A 23,198-nucleotide genomic window follows, 5' to 3' on the forward strand; every position below is an offset into this window, starting at 1 on the left:
TGGACCCTTGCTCACTGCCAGATTCTCAAGGCTTCAGGGCAGCAGAAATGCAGGGCCTCAGATGAGCAGTGAGTCTGAGGAGGAGAGGAAAAGAGAAGATGAAAAAACGGGTTAGGGAAGGAAAAGGGAAAGGAAACAAATCTCCATTTCTTCAGTCTCTCCACAAAGCAGATTTACCTTCTGGAGTTCGTGTGATAGCAGAAGACAGTGCCGTTCTCAAAAGCTCTGTCAAATGTTTGAAATTCCTTTGAGATAAAATAAAGGTTGACTTCTTAATAATCCGTGGCCTTAAAATGAAAAATTTAAAACTTTGTTGGGACTTTTAGTCAGGGTGTGAATAAGAATATTGGATCATTTAGTGTTTTGCTAGGGGTTGGGGGTGAGAAATGCTGAAGAAAAAAAAAAAGGCTTTGTAAGGAAAAGGCCATCCCAGTGGGCAAGTGAGGAGTGGGAGAAAGGAGGCGGGAAACACCAGGACCAACGTGTTAGCCGTGGTCATCTCAGAGAGCAAGTTTGTTCTCCTCAGTGTGCAGGTTAAATAAAGCTGTTCCTTTTCAGAAAGCTTTGAAAACATGAGAGCATGTTACTGTGAATGGAAATCAGTGTAAAACATATTGACTTTTTTCACCTGTGAAATAGCTTTGAATTTATTAAAAAAATAAGTAAGAGCTAGATGACTTAAGTAACAAAAATATTGACTCATCATGATAAAAGCTTTTTACACAAAAGTTAGTTTATATTCTCAATCCACCTTTGTGTCTGGTTCCATTTTGAAATTTGCTGAAGAGCAATCAACTCCCTTTGCAAACTCACTTTCAGCTGAGTTTTAAGGTCTTATTTATCTGAGAAGGATTAACTCCTGCTACAGCTTAAAGTCCATCTGATTCTTCTCTCAAGCTCTCTTGTCCACTCAACAATGCTTATTAAATGTGTGCCACGTGTCAGGCTCTATATGGGGATGCCTAGTAGCAAGATAAAGTCCTTGTTCTCATGGAGTTTACAGACTACAGGGGAATATGGAACAAATAAGTATAACCAAAAAAGGGTGTTGAGTTTATATTATGTTGTCTGTATTTGTTTAGCACTTCAGTGTTTTTGGCAACATATTTTTATTTGCCCTTCAAAACACACCTCTAATATAGAAGATATATTCTTAGCGCATTTTATAGGTATGGAAAAAGAGATGGGTCAAATCATTTGCTAGGGATCACTCAAACAGAAAGTGACCCAGGTAGGACTAGAAGGAATCATGCCTTCTCCATAAATAAATTCAGCCCCTTCTCCTTGTCTGGGTTTCTGAAGATGTTCTGTTTCCCTACATTTCTTAACAATCACTTAGCTGAACATTTACCTCCTCCCTTCTTTTTGTATTCCAACACATTTTCTTATAGAATCTTAGAAAAGGAAAATGGAGCAGTGCTTTGAATTGTTTTTATCACAAAAGTCATCAGCACAGCACCATCCATTTTAGGTCCACCAGGCAGAAGCACAGATTTTTATGGGCCATGTAAGTCACCTCCTTATATCACTTAGGAAATGCACAAGATTCCCCAGAAGGGAGCCCCGCTCCCTGCTTCTGTGAAGGAAATATGCAATCAGTTTTACCACAGAAATTTTCACTGCCCATCTGAGGTGGGCTCTTGGGTTGTGTACACACGATCCCTGGCAAATTAGGGGTGGCTGAAAGATATGGCCTCTTGCATCCTATCACCATCACTGACCAGAGAAATATTTAAATATTACAGGTCCAGTTCCCAACGCGAAGGCAGAGGATAGGGAACAGAAGCAGAGAACACAGAACATATAATAGTGGACTTATTTTTTGTTCATTTGTTGAAATAGCTTGCAATGCATTGTGAAACTAAATGTCACCCCTCTGTTTGTCAAGGAGGTTAATGTAAGTAATGCCTCTTGGCCAATCTGTATGCAAATGTAGAATTGTGTGCAATTCTGTATTAGTGGAACCAGTGTGCAAGGGGACTCATTTCTTTTCACTATGGAGGAACTCTGTGGATTGGAAGGTAGTGTTGCATATAAATCCATTTTTATTTTGAAGCTTTGGAATACAGTGAAAATGCCTAACTGAGCTTCTTGTAGAAGACTGCACTGGAAGATGTTCTTACATTATAAGATTTACCTTAGTTACTTAACATATTTATCATCTCTCAGTTTGCATATTTTTTATGTGAAGAAATAACCAGATGAGAAGACTTAAAAAAACTGATATGTGTTCTCATGAGCCCTGGGTTTTCGGTAAACATAAGACCATCCCTTTCCGATTGAGCCCCCCATGTTGGTATCCAAGCAGCCTGTTACACCGAGAAAAGGGTGACCTTCAGAGACATGCAGGGCTGGTTTCAATCTGTGGGCTCCATTTTTTAACCTTGGGAAAGTTACTTATCTTGGTTAGTCTTGGTTTTTTCTTCTGTGCAATGGGATTCACAACAACCCTGCATAACAGGGTTGTTGTGATATTTAAGTGAGAAACATAAAGTACGTGATTCATTCTCCCTCAAAGGTAGGTGGTGAGGGATGGTTTACCCTATTCAAAGGCTCATGGGAAACAAGCAAACACTTGCATGTGTGCGCACACACACACACACACACAGAGCATAACATATAATACGATGACATAACTAAAACCAAACGTCTTTCAGAGCAATACAAGTAATGGGTGAAATTCACCTAAAGAAAAAGACAATAAGATTGAATTGCAAAGTATTACCTAAAACTGAACTTTATGTTATTTTCAAAAGACAAAATGAACTAAAAAGCAACTCAATAAGGCTGAACAAAAAGGATGGGCAATGTATCAGGCAATTATAAACAACAAAACGCAGAGTTTACAATCTTAGTACCAGGCAACACTGAAATCAGGGCAACAACATCCCTGATTTGCAAGTACGAGACAAAAAGCAATCTCTAACAATAAAGACGATGATCCGTAAGATCTAATTATGTCAATTGTTTATGCAGCAAATGAAACAGCATTAATACTCATAAATCAAAAACAAGTGGAAATACAAAGAGAGAAGTGGGCAATGCCGGTAGGCACAGTGGCTCATGCCTGTAATCCCAACACTTTTGGAGGCTGAGGCGGGTGGATCACTTGAGCCCAGGAGTTTGAGACCAGCCTGGGCAATATGGTGAAACTCTGTCTCTATAAAGATTATTTTATAAAAAAAAAAGTAAAAAAAAATAAGCAAAGAAGTGGGCAATGCTTAAATAAGGAATTTTAAGTCTCTTCATTCATGACAGAGATAGTGGAGGACAATAAATCAGGCAAAGCAGGATATTAAATACTGAATATCATGCACATGAGTTTCATATTATATATATGCAGACTACTCCTTTTTTTTTAAAGTGACCATGAAGCATTCATAAATTTGATCACAAAATTAAAAAAATTTAAAGCACTATAAATGATACTCTTATTCAACTGAGATAGAGTTAGAATGCTTGAAAATGGATGAACCCAAATTTGACTCTCTTAAATGTAAAAATTCCTTAAATAATTCCTGGGTCAAAGTGAAGATCAAAACTAAAACTTTGTCATATCAGACATAGTACAGATGTATACCACAAAATGCAACAAAAAAGTCAGTTGCATTGTGTGTGTGTGTGTGTGTGTGTGTGTATGGAGTGGTGTGGTGCATGCGCGCGTGCGTGCGCGCACACACACACACGTGTTTGCTCATACACGAAGGCAGCTTTCTCTTTTAATGTCTTCCGAGAAGATCTAGGGGTGACTCACTAAGAGCCTTCAGAAATACTGAATTTAATATGAAGAGGAGGCTGATTCATTTCTCCTTTGTCTAAAGAATCTGAATGATGCTTTAAATCAACTGTGTCATATGTACATCAAAAGAGGAAGGTGTTTACACTCATTAACAAGTGAGTGTTTTTAAAGTTAAGTTCACACTAACAGGGAGAAACTGAAACCCAGAGATGCTGATATGTCTCAAGTCACCCCGCTCCACTTAGGACCCAGCATCTGCTCCCTGAATATATGGCTGCCTGCTTCCTTCTTCAGAACGCTCTCCTCCTTATCCTGCTTTGTTCGGGAGAACTGGTTTATCCCACTAAGGGCCACAGGGTGCAAGGAGTAGAATGGCCTTAAAACAACAAGCCAAGGGAATAAGTAAATACATCCTTTGATTGAAGCATTTTTTCTGACTTAATGTTTGTTTTCACAGACTTCTCTATCAACTCTTGGCATCGCACTGAAATTCTATAACTATTCAATAACCAAGAAGAGTATGAAAGGCTGTGAGCATGGATGGTGGGAAATTAATGAGCACATGTAAGTGATTTTCATATGTGAGGCATCTGACGAAAGGTTCATAGCTGTGTGTTCCTTGTTCTCAAAGAGTTTGTGCTTTACCATTTACAGTTAGCGAAACTGAGGGATATAGGAGTTATGTAACTTGCTCAAGGTCATGCAGCTCATGAGTGATCGAGGCAAGATTCAAACTCATGTCTTAGGGCTCCTGCCCCACCACTGCTCTCTGCTGCTGGGCTATAGATACGTATATTCCACACTTCACACGAGTATTTGGCAGACGAGTTTTTCAAATCCTGGATCCATGGGGGAATATAATAAATTGGGGTTCTGCTGGAAAAAAATGTTGGAGACCATTGACCAATTCTGTGTGGTAGGAGAGTCTCAGTTGGCCTGGCTAGATCCTGAGGCTGGGAAATGGGTTGAAGCTAATCGGAAATCTAGGAGCTTAAGGTTAGAACCAATCTACTTGGCTCTAGAACCAATATACTAGGTGCTCACTCTCACTCTTAATTTGTCCCTTAATTGTTGTTGTTGATTTGCTTATAAACCTGTAACAGATTAAATAGGCACTGAATTAAATAGTTTTGTTTTTTTGTTTTGCTTTTTTATTTTTGCTTTTTTGAGACACAGTTTTGCTCTGTCACCCAGGCTGGAGTGCTGTGGTGCGATCTTGGCTCACTGCAACCTCTGTTTCCTGGTTTCAAGCAATTCTCCTGCCTCAGCCTCCCAAGTAGCTGGGACTATAGGCATGCACCACCATACCTGGCTAATTTTTGTAGTGTTAGTAGAGATGGAGTTTTGTCATGTTGGCCAGGCTGGTGTTAAACTCCTGACCTCAAGTGATCCACCTTCCCTAGCCTCCCAAAGTTCCAGGATTCCAGGCATGAGCCACCACACTCGGCCCCTGAATAGGTTTTCAAAAATACAGCATGCCCTGTCTTGACCACGGAATAGCTTCTCAGTTCACTTTCAGAAAATTCTGTGAAGTTAAAGGATTTGCCTGCTACTTCTTTGTTCATTGTTATTCTATGAGTGAAACCTTCCCTTTCTAAGTGCTTTTTCAGAAAAAACTTCTTTCAATCCCTTCGGACAGACTACTTTCAAAATAACTGGTCCTGTCTTCATTAGAATAGGGCTTATCAAATTTAAGGACATTCTTGGATTCATATTAAAATATAGACCGTATTATTTTGGGGAGTGTAATTAAATTGAGGCTCTATTTTGTGGGAGTCAGAAGACCCGGGTTCAAGTTCCAGCTCTATCATTTAGTAGCTACATTAACTAGGGCAAATTATTTAACTTCTTTGAGTTTTAGTTGGTGAAATGAGGTAATGATTCTTAATAAGTTTTTTCTTGTTTGTTATTTGGTTAGAATTTACGAAATCATGTATACCACAAAGCAAAAAATACTAGCTATTATTAATATGAATAATAAGATTGTTTTTGAAATGACACTTGTTGGATAAATACTATAGAACGTGCCCCCAAGGCTTTAAATATACTGCATTTTGGTATTTAAATAAAATACAGATCCAGAAAACAAATCTTTATAAATCTTTTGTGAAGGTGTAAGCCTATGACAGAGCTGTGCTTTGAAAATGAGGGACTATTTTATCCCTAAATCACAACGACTACCCGGGATGTGTTTATTGCTGCCTAAGTAGGAGCAGGATCTGCTCCCAAGCCATACCAGGAAAGCTCTCTGAGCCCCATCCTTTCCTAAAGGGCCAGTTCTTCACTAGGCTTGTGGGCTGGCTGAAATCCTATCAGATTCATTTGATGCTTCCTTACCCTCAGGATTTAAAATGCCAGCCCTTCACATTATCAGTACTTTTCATCTAAAAAGGAAAAGCTCTAGTTGTGCTAACTAGACACCTTGCTGAACAGTTAGCCTAAGGAAATTGAGGCTATAATGGGGAAGGAGGAAAAAGTCATCCTGACTGGAAGAAGCCTAATGATCTCCTCTAGCCAGCCTGGGGGTGAGGTGTGAATGCTCGGGCAGCTGGACTCCCGTATATGAACCCCAAAGAAATGGATAGCCTTTTTACCAAGATTTAGCATGGCAGAACTGCTTTGGTGTGCTAGAGTTTAGCATCAGACCAATTAGCATCCAAATCTTGGTTCTACTTACTTGCTATTTGAACTTCAGCAAGTTATTTCACGTCTTTATGTCTTAGTTTCCTCACTAATCATGTGTCTGTCTAGATAAACTGACTCTTGCTGGCTTTCTCCAGTTTCTCAGTTTCAAAACGTTCATTTCATAAGCCACCATTATTCCTCATTGCCTACTCCCCCCTTTTAAACTCCAGCCCAAGCGTGTGATCTCTTTCCTCTTGATTCCCCTTAACATGCCTAGCAAGGCTCATCTTTGCAAGGAAACTCTACTAAATGTTAATAGTGAACGCAAAGAAAATCACTATGAGATTCGGATAACATAATCAGCATGTTTTTAAGAGCACAGGATTCTGATCTCAAGATGGCCAACTCTGACTCCAAAAGTTTGGCATGGCTTAGCTTTCAGGTGCCTCTCAGACCCTGGCTCCCAGTTAGCCAGAAGGACATCTGCACTTGCCATCTCTTCCTCATACCTCAGGAGTTGTCTAATAGCTTATCAGTTCCTGTACTTCAGCCAATTGCGAAAGACTCTTCCTGAGAAACACGTGAATGCTTTCCTCCTTTAATCCTTAAAATCATAGGCTATCTGTGCTCCTGAATGCCAGTGTCTGATCCGTGGAACATTCCTGTTTCCCAAGTGCTTTAGGGGCCTAGAGTGATAGGCATTACAGGTTCCAGTGGAGGTCGTTACCCTCAAGCCTTGTGTCTGCTGTCTCCCATCAAGATCTTGCGGGTTTCTCTGTGGGAAGAGCCTCATCTACACAGGGCAGTGGACTAACTTAGGGGCCTGCAATATAATAATACTGCATGCTCCACTAACCACAGTGCTAATGTACTGAGAATTATTAACAGGAGGGACATTTTCTCAAAAGGATACTGGGGGGCATTAGGTGATGAGAGGTAATTAAAAATAATCAAGGTAGGGAAATATTGGAGACAGACATTAATTCTTTGAAATTTTGCCAAGGACAAGCCCTTATGTGCATGTCAGATTTCAATTTACATTGAAATAATGTTGTCTTTTGCTTTTAGTCTTGCTGGAATTCTTTGCATATTTTCAACCTGAACGAATGGACTCCACTTTGTTTGGCAGAGAGGCTTGTGGACAAAAGCAGGCAATTCTTATGGTACACAGGTTTTCACATTGTAAAAGGAAAGAAAACAGAGAGAATTAAATCTATATTTCTTTGGATCATAAGTGATGGTGAAGAAAGCAACAGGTCAATGGTGCTATTATTGTTCTATTAAGCAGAGGAGAAAATAAAGAGGGCAGAAGTTACTTGATCACAGTCACGTGGCCTAGATTGAATAACTACCATTAGCTCTACCATACGCATCTCTGTTTGTGAAAACCAAATGACCAAAGTATTAGAGAATTCACCATGAATAGGAATTCAGTCGACAGAACCTCAAGCTGTGTGTTGTCCCCGACTCTTGTCTCCTCAGGTACTGTGGCTCCTACATGGATCATCAGACAATTTTTCGAGTGCCCAGCCCTCTGGTTCACATTCAGCTCCAGTGCAGTTCAAGGCTTTCAGACAAGCCACTTTTGGTAGAATATGGCAGTTACAACATCAGTCAACGTAAGCCTGGGATCACCTCCTTAGGAAGACTTAATGAATACTTACATAGAGGATAACATTTTATAATTCTAAACTGTGAGAATTTAAGAAATGAATACCGCTTTATTTCTGCTATTTCCTTTTACATGCTTATTTTTATAATAAATAATAAATATAAAGTACAAATAAATATAACAAATAATATATATGATTACATATTTATTACTACTATACTTTGAATTATTAAAGAAATAATATAACTTTTTAATATTACTGATTTATAGTTGAAAAATAATTTCTCACATTATTCCTTAAAGACATGTATTGGTTTGTAGTTCTTGCTAGCCATCATTCTCTGTAAATATGATGTTTACACCAACATGTAGCGGATCCAAAGCCACTTTGGCCTGTGCACAGGAAGAGCTGTTGGGTGGAGGGAGTTCAAATATCAGCCCTCAGAATGTTGAGCTTGAAATTCATACTGAAAACTAGTGGAAGAGTGGCCAGGAAGTGCTAATGAGAAAAGGCAATGTGTGAGGGAAGTCATTAGAACTACGGAGAGTAGCTAATGACACGCTCAGGAAATCTTTGACCCATCTTAAGAGGGAAAAAGTAAAGATTGCCCACTGAGGAGTCCACAGGGATATGACTTGAGAGAACATTTCTTTTTTTTTTTTTTTTTTTTTTTGTTGTTTTTTTTTTTTTTTTGAGACGGAGTCTCGCTCTGTGGCCCAGGCTGGAGTGCAGTGGCCGGATCTCAGCTCACTGCAAGCTCCGCCTCCCGGGTTCACGCCATTCTCCTGCCTCAGCCTCCCGAGTAGCTGGGACTACAGGTGCCCGCCACCTCGCCCGGCTTTTTTTTTTTGTATTTTTTTTAGTAGAGACGGGGTTTCACCGTGTTAGCCAGGATGGTCTCGATCTCCTGACCTCGTGATCCGCCCGTCTCGGCCTCCCAAAGTGCTGGGATTACAGGCTTGAGCCACCGCGCCCGGCCGAGAGAACATTTCTTTAGACCCCATGTCCTTCTTTGCCAATCCCTAATAGACTTTCTTCTAGACTCAGAATATTACATCCTAAATATCAGAGTATTACAGTTTCCAGCAGAGTCACAGGTAGATAAAGCAAGCTGTCTTATTTTTAGTTGTTTTTTCAAATTATAACTATTTTCCAGCATCTCATCCACTCCATCATGTGCCACTGAAATACTGTTTGACTCGACCATACATTTTCCCCCATTCTTTTGCACAAGGGGAGGAAGGATTGATTATTTCTCTAATGTTTATCTATGAACTCAGGATGAATGATTCAAGATCAGGAATGAATCTTGAATCAGGGAATGGATCATTAATTAGAAGCCTGGTTGAAGAGGAAAGACTAATGGACAGGGAGGTAGGCAGCAGGAGTCTGAGTTTGAGGTCAGTAAGTAATCTCTCTAGGTCCAACGTGATAAAAGCAGTGGTTACTAATATGTTTTGGAGCATAGCTGACTTGAAAGTGTAATTTAAGACATACAGAATAACTCATCTGATCACAGAAGATTCAGGGACACCAGAAGTCAATTTAAAATTCTCTGAGGCTGTCTAAAGACTCCACATTAGGAATGCTGGGCTCCCTTAGGTATGTTCCAACTTTCACATTCTTCAGGCATATGACAAAGTCATCCAGCTGAGACTAGACTATGGAGATAGTAGAAGTTTGCTTGTGCATATGACCTGAATGCAGTGCTCACCCAGAGCTCCAGGTGGATATTGCTTTCTTCTTTGCCCTTCTATGTTCTGCATTTTTGTCTTTCAATGACTGGCAGCCTTCATTTGATGGAGACAATATATAATTATTCCTGCTACCCTGCCAACTCCCTAACCACGTCACACTTTAAATTTCTTTGCTAATGTGGTCTAGTGATTTTCAGGGATCTCTCCAAGATTTTCCACTTTTTGTTTTCCATAGCCTGCCCTGTTGGATCTTTTAGATGCTCCTCTGGTTTATGTGTCCCTCAGGCCCAGCGTTGTGATGGAGTAAATGACTGCTTTGATGAAAGTGATGAATTATTTTGCGGTGGGTATTCAAGCTTTTAATATGACTTTCTTATGAATAAGTAACTTCTCAGGACCATGATTGCTGCTGGTATATATCCTTAGCCTTTGTAGTTATTATCTATTACTGCATAACCAACTACTCCAAATTCTAGTGGCTTAAACAATCATTTATTCTTGATTATGCATCTGTGGATTTTCTGGGATCTGACTAATCTAGACTGGGCTCATATGGGTAGCTCTGCTTTAAGCATTGGGTCTTCCTGAGCTTGATTCTTCCAAGATTGGAATCAGCTCTACTTTTTATGGCTCTTTTCCTCATTGAGCCAGTCATGGCAGTGGCAAAAGGAAAAGAGGGGAGAGCAACAACTCATGGTTTCTCGTAAGGCCTGGGCTTGGAACCAGCACACCATCATTTGTGTTACATTGTTCAAATCAGGTCACATAGCTGAGAACAATGTCAGGGGCAGGGAAATTTACTCTATACACCTTGGGGCTATGGTAACACTGGGGTGCATGATACTACCACAGGGAGTAAAGATCTGTGGCTAATAATTTAATTCACCACAATCTTAAACACTGAAATCCTAGTTGAGGGCACAGATTCTCCATCTAAAGAGCAGCTCAGAATTTGCAGAGAAGTGGTCTTTCAGCTTGCTCCTTTATGAAGCCCAGCTCCCATCTGTTGTTTGTAAATAAAAGAGAACGGGTTTTGTGTGTTGTGTGTGTTTTCTTTTCTTTTCTTTTTTTTTCTTTCTTTTTTTCTTTGAAACGAGACAAGGTCTTGCTTTGTCACTCAGGCTAGAGTGCAGTGGCACAATCACAGCTCACTGCAGCCTTGACTTCCTGGACTAAAGTGATCCTTCCACCTCAGCCTCCTGAGTAGCTGGGACTACAGGTGTGCACCACCACATCTCACTAATTTTTAAAAGATTTTATTAGAGACAATGTCTCACTTTGCTGCCCAGGCTGGTGTCAAACCCCTGGCCTCAAGCATTCCGACCGCCTCAGCCTCCCAAAGTGTTGAGATTACAGGCATGAGCCACTGCAGCCAGCCCCATGAAAGAAAAAGTTTTGTTGTTATTTTTCTAACCTGTACAATTTGTATTGACATTACATTGGTGATGACTAATGTGTGAGGTAACTGACATTCTTATTTAGGGTGAAGAATCTCTGTCTTAATTTTTCATGACTATTTGTACCTCATTCTTGAATCTATCTCTAGTTTCAGGGAGCAATATGGGAAGGACAATTCACTGGACTATGTGACACCATTGGCAGCATTTTCTCCTGAAGGTCCAGAGTGTTTAAATCAAATACAGTTACAATGATAATGCTATTTAGTCTTTTTCATATCCTTGGGAAAATATAGTTAATATGCTATATCTAACTGTGAAAAATTATATGAATGAAATATAACCTGTGACTATATACTTTATTTATTTATTTTGTAGAGATAAGCTATTGCTCTGCCATCCAGGCTGGAGAGCAGTGGTGTGATCATAGCTCACTGCAGTCTCGAACTCCTGGGCTCAAGGGATCCTCCCCCCTCAGCCTCCTGAGTAGCTGGGAATACAGGCACACACCACCAACCCCACTTTTTTTACTTTTCATACAGATGGGGTCTCACTGTGTTGCCCAAGTCAGTCTAAAACTCCTGACCTCAAGGACTCCTCCCACCTTGGCTTCCCAAAGAGATGGGATTACAGGCATGAGCCACCATGCCTAGTTTATGCCTTATTTTTTTAACTGACAACACAAAACACAAAATTTGTCTTAGCTTATGGTTCATTGATTATTTAAATCTACAGTGTTCTATTTCTTAAGAAAATAAATGCTGATCATTATATAATGACTGACTTTTTTTACATTATTATTTTTTGTGCTGATTCTCCAAACAGAAATGATTATTGTGAATTTGTAATAAGGACTGTTTTTTGATAATCATTATTCCTCATTGTGCCATTTTTTGGAGCTATTCTCTAAGCGTCCATGAGGTATGCTCAGGGACCTAATGAACAATTTTAGGGCAGCAATATCCTCCTACCTGCCCTCACAAGAGATAGCTCTGAAAAAACAGGTGCAGATAGCAAAACTTTCAACTTTTCACAAAACCAGAAATGTCTAAGCAATCATGCTTTCTAAATTTGCTTGTTTGTACTTGTTGCTGGTCTAAAGGCAATTCATGAAAGTATTCCAAAGAGGAAAAACATGATAGATTTACATGAACATTTCCTAATTCAGGAAATCGATCTCATCAGACAAAATAGTTCCAAAGAGACCACAGGGCCACATAAACCCGAAGTCTGTTATCCTTTAAGATCTCACATTCATTAATTCATTCAACAAACCTTTAGTAAACAACTACTATTTGCTCAGGGGCTTGAGGTACAGAGATGAAGAAGACAAAATCTCCAATCTTAGGACACTCCTATTTTGCTTCGGAAGGTAGATGAATTTGATTTAGATCACAGCTTATGATTTTTATTTTCCTTAAAATAAATTACTATGATGCATTTAATTGTAACTAAATAAACAAGCCACCAGAGTTTAACATATTTATACAAAAGCAAAAATCAGATCTGACAAAACAAGTGGTAGAAATTACACCAAAGTTTGAATACCTACTTTTCCTCATGGAAGTGTCAGTTTTGAGGAAAATACACTTTTTGTTTTATTTAGGTCATCTGAATGATTTGTACCTTGAGACTGGCACTGCTGATCATCAGAGAACCCGGCTGGTATCTCAGGCTCATGAACTTTCTGTTTTTATTTTTTATTCTAGTGAGTCCTCAACCTGCCTGCAATACCAGCTCCTTCAGGCAGCATGGCCCTCTCATCTGTGATGGCTTCAGGGACTGTGAGAATGGCCGCGATGAGCAAAACTGCACTCAAAGTGAGGGAGGGTCCTCTGTGCCCTGCTGTTCCTCCTATGAAACTCTTCTAAATCAGGACAAAAATACCTCTAAGGGGTCAGGGGTTAGGGCAATCAACTTGTCCCAGTTTCTCTGGAACTTTTCCAGTTTTAGCACTGAAAGCCCTTGTCTTGGGAACCCCCTTAGTCCCAAGGGGACAAACAGGGACAGTTGGTCACTCTAAATGGGGTGGAATGTGTGTGTGTGTGTGTGTGTGTGTGTGTGTGTGTTCATGTGTGAATACTGGCAGATTTTTTTTTCAATTTTTAAAAATTTTAGTGTTAAAAACACTTTTTTTTCCTTTTTTAAAAAATTATTATACTTTAATTCTAGGGTACATGTGCAAAATGTGCAGGTTTGTTACATAGGTATACATGTGCCATGTTGGTTTGCTGTACCATCAACTCATCATTTACACTAGGTATTTCTCCTAATGCTATCCCTCCCCCAGGCAGGCCCCGGTGTGTGATGTTCCCTGCCCTGTGTCCATGTGTTCTCATTGTTCAGTTCCCACCTATGAGTGAGAACATGAGGTGTTTGGTTTTTTGTCCTTGTGTTAGTTTGCTGAGAATGATGGTTTCCAGTTTCATCCATGTCCCTGCAAAGGACATGAACTCATCCTTTTTTGTGGCTGCATAGTATTCCATGGTGTATATGTGCCACATTTTCTTAATCCAGTCTCTCATTCATGAACATTTGGGTTGGTTCCAAGTCTTTGCTATTGTGAATAGTGCCACAATAAACATACGTGTGCATGTGTCTTTATAGTAGCATGATTTATAATCCTTTGGGTATATACCCAGTAATGGGATTGCTGGGTCAAATGGTATTTCTAGTTCTAGATCCTGGAGGAATTGCCACACCGTATTCCACAATGGTTGAACTGATTTACACTCCCACCAACAGCATAAAAGCGTTCCTATTTCTCCACATCCTCTCCAGCACCTGTTGTTTCCTGATGTTTTAATGATCACCATTCTAACTGGCGTGAGATGGTATCTCACTGTGGCTTTGATTTGCATTTCTCTGATGGCCAGTGATGATGAGCATTTTTTCATGTGTCTGTTGGCTGCATAAATGTCTTCTTTTGAGAAGTGTCTGTTCATATCCTCTGCCCACTTTTTTGATGGGATTGTTTCTTTTTTCTTGTAAATTTGTTTGAGTTCTTTGTAGATTCTGGAGATTAGCCCTTTGTCAGATGGGTAGATTGCAAACATTTTCTCCCATTCTGTAGGTTGCCCATTCACTCTGATGGTAGTTTCTTTAGCCATGCTGAAGCCCTTTAGTTTAATTGCATTCCATTCCTCCTTGAAGAGGTCCTTCTCATCCATTGTAAGTTGGATTCCTAGGTATTTTATTCTCTTTGTAGCAATTATGAATGGCAGTTCTCCCATGATTTGGCTCTCTGTCTGTTCTTGTTGTATAGGAATGCTTGTGATTTTTGCACATTGATTTTTTATCCTGAGACTTTGCTGAAGTTGCTTAGCAGCTTAAGGAGATTTTGGGCTGAGATGATGGGGTTTTCTAAATATACAATGATGTCATCTGCAGACAGGGACAATTTGACTTCCTCTTTTCCTAATTGAATACCCTTTATTTCTTTCTCTTGCCTGATTGCCCTGGCCAGAACTTCCAACACTATTTTGGATAGGAGTGGTGAGAGAGCACATTCTTGTCTTGTGCTGGTTTTCAAAGGGAATGCTTCCAGTTTTTGCCCATTCAGTATGATATTGACTGTGGGTTTGTCATAAATAGCTCTTATTATTTTGAGATACGTTCCATCAATACCTAGTTTATTGAGAGTTTTTAGCATGAAGGGCTGTTGAATTTTTTCAAAGGCCTTTTCTGCATCTATTGAGATAATCATGTGGTTTTTGTTGTTGATTCTGTTTATATACTGGATTACGTTTATTGATTTGCGTATGTTGAACCAGCCTTGTTTCCCTAGGAGGAAACCAACTTGATCGTGGTGGATAAGCTTTTTGATGTGCTGCTGGATTTGGTTTGCCAGTATTTTATTGAGGATTTTCACATCGATGTTCATCAGGGATATTGGTCTACAATTCTCCTTTTTGTTGTGTCTCTGCCAGGCTTTGGTATCAGGATAATGCTGGCCTCATAAAATGAGTTAGGGAGGATTCCCTCTTTTTCTATTGATTGGAATAGTTTCAGAAGAAATGGTACCAGCTCCTCTTTGTGCCTCTGGTAGAATTTGGCTGTTAATCCATCTGGTCCTGGATTTTTTTTGGTTGGTAGGCTATTAATTATTGCCTCAATTTCAGAACCTGTTATTGGTCTAGTCAGAGATTCAAATTCTTCTTGGTTTAGTCTTGGGAGAGTGTATGTGTCCAGGAATTTATCCATTTCTTCTAGATTTTCTAGCTTATTTGCTTAGAGGTGTTTATAGTATTCTCTGATGGTAGTTTGTATTTCTGTGGGATCGGTGGTGATAGCCCCCTTATCATTTTTTATTGAGTCTATTTGATTTTTCTCTTTTCTTCTTTATTAGTCTCGCTAGCAGTCTATCAATTTTGTTGATCGTTTCAAAAAACCAGCTCCCAGATTCATTGATTTTTTTTGAAGGGTTTTTTGTGTCTCTATCTCTTTCAGTTCTGCTCTGATCTTAGTTATTTCTTGCCTTCTGCTAGCTTTTGAATGTGTTTGCTCTTGCTTCTCTAGTTCTTTTAATTGTGATGTTAGGGTGTCAATTTTAGATCTTTCCAGCTTTCTCTTGTGGGCATTTAGTGCAATAAATTTCCCTCTACACACTGCTTTAAATGTGTCCCAGAGATTCTGGTATGTTGTGTCTTTGTTCTCATTGGTTTCAAAAAACATCTTTATTTCTGCCTTCATTTCGTTATTTACCCAGTAGTCATTCAGGAGCAGGTTGTTCAGTTTCCATGAAGTTGTATGGTTTTGAAGTAGTTTTTAAATCCTGAGTTCTAATTTGATTGCACTGTGGTCTGAGAGACAGTTTGTTGTGATTTATGTTCTTTTACATTTGCTTAGGAGTGCTTTACTTCCAATTATGTGGTCAATTTTAGAATAAGTGTGATGTGGTGCTGATAAGAATGTATATTCTGTTGATTTGGGGTGGAGAGTTCTGTAGATGTCTGTGAGGTTCGCTTGGTGCAGAGCTGAGTTTAAGTCCTGCATATCCTTGTTAACCTTATGTCTTGTTGATCTGTCTAATATTGACAGTGGGGTGTTAAAGTCTCCCATTATTATTGTGTGGGAATCTAAGTCTCTTTGTAGGTCTCTAAAGTCTTGCTTTAAGAATCTGGGTGCTCCTGTATTGGGTGTATATATATTTAGGATAGTTAGCTCTTCTTGTTGAATTGATTCCTTTACCATTATGTAACGGCCTTCTTTATCTCTTTTGATCTTGTTGGTTTAATATCTGATTTATCAGAGACTAGGATTGCAACCCCTCCTTTTTTTTTGCTTTCCATTTGCTTGGTAGATCTTCCTCCAACCTTTTATTTTGAGCCTATGTGTGTCTCTACACATGAGATGGGTCTCCTGAATACAGCACATTGATGGTCTTTTTTTTTTTTTTTTTTTTGAGATGGAGTCTCGCTCTGTAGCCCAGGCTGGAGTGCAGTGGCCGGATCTCAGCTCACTGCAAGCTCCGCCTCCCGGGTTCACGCCATTCTCTGGCCTCAGCCTCCCGAGTAGCTGGGACTACAGGCGCCCGCCATCTCGCCCGGCTATTTTTTGTATTTCTTAGTAGAGACGGGGTTTCACTGTGTTCGCCAGGATGGTCTCGATCTCCTGACCTCGTGATCCGCCCATCTCGGCCTCCCAAAGTGCTGGGATTACAGGCTTGAGCCACCGCGCCCGGCCAACATTGATGGTCTTGACTCTTCTTTATTATTATTATTATTATACCCTAAGTTCTAGGGTACATGTGCACAACGTGCAGGTTTGTTACATATGTATACATGTGCCATGTTGGTGTGCTGCACCCGTTAACTCATAATTCTTTATCCAATTTGCCAGTCTTTGTCTTTTAACTGGGGTTTTAGCCCATTTACATTTAAGGTTAATCTTGTTATATGTGAATTTGATCCTGTCATTATGATGTTAGTTGGGTTTTTTTGCCCATTAATTGATGCAATTTCTTCATAGCATCGATGGTCTTTACAATTTGGCATATTTTTGCAGTGGCTGGTACCAGTTGTTCCTTTCCATGTTTACTGCTTCCTTCAGGAGCTCTTGTAAGGCAGGCCTAGTGGTGACAAAATATCTCAGCATTTTGCTTGTCTGTAAAGGATTTTATTTCTCCTTCACTTATGAAGCTTGGTTTGGCTGGATATGAAATTCTGGGTTGGAAATTCTTTTCTTTAAGAATGTTGAATATTGGCCTCCACTCTCTTCTGGCTTGTAGGGTTTTTGCTGAGAGATCCACTGTTAGTTTGATGGGCTTCCCTTTGTGGGTAACCTGACCTTTCTCTCTGGTTGCCCTTAACATTTTTTCAACCTTGGTGAATCTGACAATTACGTGTTGCTTTTCTCGAGGAGTATCTTTGTGATGTTCTCTGTATTTCCTGAATTTGAATGTTGGCCTGCCTTGCTAGGTTGGGGAAGTTCTCATGGATAATATCCTGAAGAGTGTTTTCCAACTTGGTTCCATTCTCCCCATCACTTTCAGGTACACCAATCAAATGCAGATTTGATCTTTTCACGTAGTCCCAAATTTCTTGGAGGCTTTGTTCGTTTCTTTTTACTCTTTTTTCTCTAAACTTTTTTTCTCACTTTATTTCATTCATTCGATCTTCAATCACCAATACCCTTTCTTCCACTTGATTGAATCAGCTACTGAAGCTTGTGCATGTGTTGCGTAGTTCTCGTGCCATGGTTTTCAGCTCCATCAGGTCATTTAATGTCTTCTCTACACTGTTTATTCTAATTAGTCATTCGTCTAACCTTTTTTCAAAGTTTTTAGCTTCCTTCCGATGGGTTTGAACATGCTTCTTTAGCTCAGTGAAGTTTGTTATTACTGACCTGTTGAAGCCTACTTTTGTCAATTTGTCAAAGTAATTCTCTGTCCAGCTTTGTTCCGTAGCGGTTGAGGAGCTGTGATCCTTTGGAGGAGAAGAGGCACTCTGGTTTTTAGAATTTTCAGCTTTTCGGCTCTGGTTTCTCCCCATCTTTGTCATTTTATCTACCTTGTGTCTTTGATGTTGGTGACTTACAGATGGGGTTTTGGTGTAGATGTCCCTTTTGTTGATGTTGATGCTGTTCCTTTCTGTTTGTTAGTTTTGCTTCTAACAGTCAGGTCCCTCAGCTGCAGGTCTGTTGGAGATTGCTGGAGGTCCACTCCAGACCCTGTTTGCCTGGGTATCACCAGCGGAGGCTGCAGAACAGCAAATATTGCAGAGCAGCAAATAGTGCTGCCTGATCCTTCCTCTGGAAGCTTCGTCCCAGAGGGGCACCCACCTGTGTGAGGTGTCTGTCAGCCCCTACTGGGAGGTGTCTCCCAGTTAGGCTACACAGGGGTCAGGGACCCACTTGAGGAGGCAGTCTGTCCATTCTTAGAGCTCAAATGCCATGCTGGGAACACCACTGCTCTCTTTAGAGCTGTCAGACACGAACATTTAAGTCTTCAGAAGGCGTCTGCTGCCTTTTGTTCAGCTATGCCCTGCCCACAGAGGTGGAGTCTATAGGGGCAGTAGGCCTTGCTGAGCTGCAGTGGGCTCCGCCCAGTTCAAGCTTCCCAGGCTGCTTTGTTTACCTACTCAAGCCTCAGCAGTGTTGGACGCCCCTCCCCCATCCAGGCTGCTGCCTCTCAGTTGGATCTCAGGCTGCTGCGCTAGCAGTGAACAAGGCTCCGTGGGTGTGGGACCCGCCAAGCCAGGCATATGTGCCACATTTTCTTAATCCCATCTATCATTCATGGACATTGGGGTTGGTTCCAAGTCTTTGCTATTGTGAATAGTGCCACAATAAACATACATGTGCATGTGTCTTTATAGTAGCATGATTTATAATCCTTTGGGTATATACCCAGTAATGGGATTGCTGGGTCAAATGGTATTTCTAGTTCTAGATCCCTGAAGAATAGCCATACCATCTTCCACAATGGTTGAACTGATTTACACTCCCACCAACAGTGTAAAAGCATTCCTATTTCTCCACATCCTCTCCAACATCTGTTGTTTCCTGACTTTTTCTCTTTTTTTGAGACAGAGTCTTGCTCTGTTGCCCAGGCTGGAGTGCAGTGGTGCAGTCTCGGCTCACTGCAACCTCCCCCTCCGGGTTCAAGCAATTCCCCTGCCTCAGCCTCCTGAGTAGCTGGGATTACAGGTGCACACCACCACGCCCAGCTAATTTTTTTGTATTTTTAGTAGAGATGGGGTTTCACCATGTTCCTGACCTCAGGCAATCCACCCCCTCGGCCTCCCAAAGTGCTGGGATTACAGGCGTAAGCCACCACCCTCAGCCTTTTCCTGACTTTTTAATGATCGCCATTCTAACTGGTGTGAGATGGTATCTCATTGTGGTTTTGATTTGCATTTTTCTGATGACCAGTGATGATGAGCATTTTTTCATGTGTCTATTGGCTGCATAAACGTCTTCTTTTGAGAAGTGTCTGTTCATATCCTTTGCCCACTTTTTGATGGGGTTCTTTGTTTTTTTCTTGTAAATTTGTTTGAGTTCTTTGTAGATTCTGGAGATTAGCCCTTTGTCAGATGGGTAGATTGCAAACATTTTCTCCAATTTGGTAGGTTGCCTGTGCACTCTGATGACAGTTTATTTTGTAATACTGGCAGATTCTTATTGCTTACTTGCTTTTAATGATACTCAGGATTGTAGGATACAGAGGACCTGATGTAGAGGAACTTGCCAAATACTGGAATGGAACACTTTCCACTCTCACCCTTGCAGAAACAAACCTCCAGGGTTGTGAACAAATGTGTTGTAATTCACAAGTCTGTCCATTTTGCCTCCTACTGATATAAAATAACTCAGCATGGCTGTGATTTTTGCTCCAAAGTTTTCTTGGAGAATAAGAGAAGGTAATAGCAAAGAGGCTGCAGCCTGAAACCACTGATATGTCACACTTCTTCACACTCACCTGCTGTGGGAGAAAGAAGAGGTGGTTTGATTGATTCTCAACAAAGCCTGCCAGCCTTCAAATGGCTTTTCTTAAGTGAAGACACAGATCACTCTGAGGTTGCTCCACTTCTTTCTGCCATTTATCCCAGAGCAGTAAACACCAATCCTGTGATTAAATCATTTTTTATGGGGTTTGGAGTTATTCATTCAAATCTCATTCACTCAAATTTGTTTCTGGCTAAGGAAAGCTGTTTCCTCTTTTGTCCATTTTTAGGTATTCCATGCAACAACAGAACTTTTAAGTGTGGCAATGATATTTGCTTTAGGAAACAAAATGCAAAATGTGATGGGGCAGTGGATTGTCCAGATGGAAGTGATGAGGAAGGCTGCAGTGAGTAGAAATTCATTCCTTTGGATTCCTGTATTCCATCTTCAGTTTACCTGTTTTTTTATATTTTCATTCTCTTCTTGGTTTATTTCACTTGATCGAGGTTGCCATAGCCAAAATAAGAATAGTAACTATTGACAAACTGAGTCTGAAATTGTTTCTCAGAAATAAAAACTCTGGAATGGATTCTGTCGTCTTGATAACAGCATTAATGAATTAAATTTTTATAATGAGAACTTTTACTTTCTAATAACTTTAATCAAAGCAGAAGATCTTAAATAGAAAACCCTGTGAGAAAATAAATAGAAACTGGAATGCAGTGGATGACTTGTTAATAATGCCTTATGTTATGAACAATATCAAGTGCTGTTTCTTTCTTTAGGTTTGACCCAATAACTAATCTCCCACATGCTCCTATTAGTCATGTGGCCACTAATTGGCCATGTGGCAACATGTAAATTATACATCTTTACCAATACTAGTTACACTGGCAAACAATTGCTCTGATAACTAGTTTTCCCAGTAGGTTTCCATTTGTTCAGGTCTTACAAATCTTTTCCCAAATACTTGCTGTCACATCAGCACAACTTCAAGGAAATTCTCAATTCATTTACATTCCTCTTTACCTGACAATCTAAGTCCATAGGCAGCTGTTTATGTCAGTTCAGCTGTTACAACAGGTCCCCCTCCTCCCCTCATCTGCATTGTGGTATAGAGACTGTGTCAGGGCATGCTTCAGGAAGGAGGGGGTGGTTTGTTCGTACTGGTTTTAGACAGACTCACATGTTCTCTGTCCTCTAGATAAGGAGATTTCAAATTGCTACCTAGTGAGTCAGTTCCCAGACAGCACTAAAACTGGCTTAATTTCTAGTTTTTCTTCCAAGTCTACCTTTAAATCACATGCCCTTTCTCTACTAAAGCCTGCAGCAGGAGTTCCTCCACCCTTCACCGCATCATCGGAGGCACAGACACCCTAGAGGGAGGTTGGCCGTGGCAGGTCAGCCTTCACTTTGTTGGATCTGCCTACTGTGGTGCCTCGGTCATCTCCAGGGAGTGGCTTCTTTCTGCAGCCCACTGTTTTCATGGAAACAGGTAGGATATCACAGTCTTTACTCTCAAGTGGCACTCTGTGGCCACAGACAACATATCTGCCCTCAAATTGTGGGAAGCAGATCCCCGTTGGGGACATTCAATCAATTCAATTGAGCTTTCGTTTTTTGGATCCCACTTGTGTGACAAACATTTTTTTAAGGTATTATTGGTATAAAAAAAGAATACAAAGAAAACATCAAGAACGTATAGGCTTTTCCTAAGGCTGAGAAAATAAGATAGGGCTTTTAACTCAGAGGGAGCAAACTTAAGAGAATGTGTGGAGAATGTGGAGAAAAATGGGCACTGGAGAGTGACTGGAGAATGGAGATCCCCATTTAATATAGGAGGGGGATCCTGGAGAGCCCCATTAGGATCGGCTTTGGAAGGGCTTTGTCTTTACCAATGGGATTATTATGGGATAGATGCTCTTCCAGCTAAGGGTAAGAGGACATCTTAGAAAATAACCTCACTTAAAATTTAAACTTACTATTAAAATCTACTGAATCTTAGGTTAAAAGAATCATTCACTTTTCATTCTGGGTTTTTTTTTTTTTTTTTTTTTTTTTGAGTATTTCAATGAAGTTATACAGTTTGGATATTTGTTTCTCCTGGAAATTATAGGATTTGTATTAATTATTAAGATAGCTTCACAACTGTTTGATTATTAGTCTCTAATGCTGTGAAACTGCTCCAAATAATGTGTTAACCCTAATATTTCTTTAGGTGTCCATTGCCATTCATGAGACATCAGCTAAGCAGATTGTGACCAAAATTTTGGGGCTTCCTTACTTTTTTCACTCCCACCTTTTACCCTACTGTTATGCTGATGGAGATGGAAGCTTCATATGGAGATTACAAGTCCTTCTGTGACTCCTGCAAGGTCACGGAGGTCAAGATTCGGATTTTTGAAGGACTAATGGGAATGGCAGTTGGTGATCCTATGAATGGGCATTGTTGAGCAGTAACAGTGGTGATCATTAAGACTTCCGGTAGTTTGCCAGAAGGAATTTCACTAAATTCCTGCTTATAACACTTTGATTTCTAATCTATCTTGGTATTCACATCATTTGAATTTGGTAGTAGGGTTCTCCATCAAATGCCATTGTCAGCATGAATAGGAAGAATGTGACAAATTAATTCTAGTTACCAACATTCTTGACCTGTGTGTGGTTCATGAAATACCAGTGGCAAGAAAATGTCCAGGCATTTGCTTAGGACATTGTTGAGTGAATTTTCTATAACTCGCCACTCCGAATACAGCTTACTTCATTTCTGACTTTATGAGGGAGACAAAGGAGGCTCACAGTTATGCTTTCTGCCATAGTCCCTGGACAGAGCCAGTGGCTATAATAAGGCCCTGGAAGTCAGGCCCTTCTTTTTCAGCCCTCAACTCTTTAGAGTGCTTGTTTGCAAACTATATGTGGTTCTTTAAGTTGCTAACTTCATGTTTCATTACTGTTCTATCAGGCTGTCAGATCCCACACCATGGACTGCACACCTTGGGATGTATGTTCAGGGGAATGCCAAGTTTGTCTCCCCGGTGAGAAGAATTGTGGTCCACGAGTACTATAACAGTCAGACTTTCGATTATGATATTGCTTTGCTACAGCTCAGTATTGCTTGGCCTGAGACCCTGAAACAGCTCATTCAGCCAATATGCATTCCTCCCGCTGGCCAGAGAGTTCGCAGTGGGGAGAAGTGCTGGGTAACTGGCTGGGGGCGAAGACACGAAGCAGGTAGGAATGT

At 40.4% G+C, this 23,198-nt stretch overlaps 1 protein-coding gene across 1 annotated transcript in view; it reads left to right on the forward strand.

The window, feature by feature from the left end:
* Window positions 1-23,198, forward strand: part of TMPRSS7 (transmembrane serine protease 7) — a 40,847-nt gene that overhangs the window by 12,927 nt on the left and 4,722 nt on the right. Inside the window, exons 8-14 of the mRNA XM_025377215.1 lie at window positions 4,197-4,303; window positions 7,847-7,983; window positions 9,910-10,017; window positions 12,781-12,891; window positions 20,247-20,363; window positions 21,281-21,452; window positions 22,920-23,188. Of these exons, the coding sequence (XP_025233000.1) occupies window positions 4,197-4,303; window positions 7,847-7,983; window positions 9,910-10,017; window positions 12,781-12,891; window positions 20,247-20,363; window positions 21,281-21,452; window positions 22,920-23,188 (1,021 nt within the window). The remainder of the gene's footprint in view (window positions 1-4,196; window positions 4,304-7,846; window positions 7,984-9,909; window positions 10,018-12,780; window positions 12,892-20,246; window positions 20,364-21,280; window positions 21,453-22,919; window positions 23,189-23,198) is intronic.

The sequence above is a fragment of the Theropithecus gelada genome, chromosome 2 (assembly GCF_003255815.1).
Source record: "Theropithecus gelada isolate Dixy chromosome 2, Tgel_1.0, whole genome shotgun sequence".
Lineage (NCBI taxonomy): Eukaryota > Metazoa > Chordata > Mammalia > Primates > Cercopithecidae > Theropithecus > Theropithecus gelada.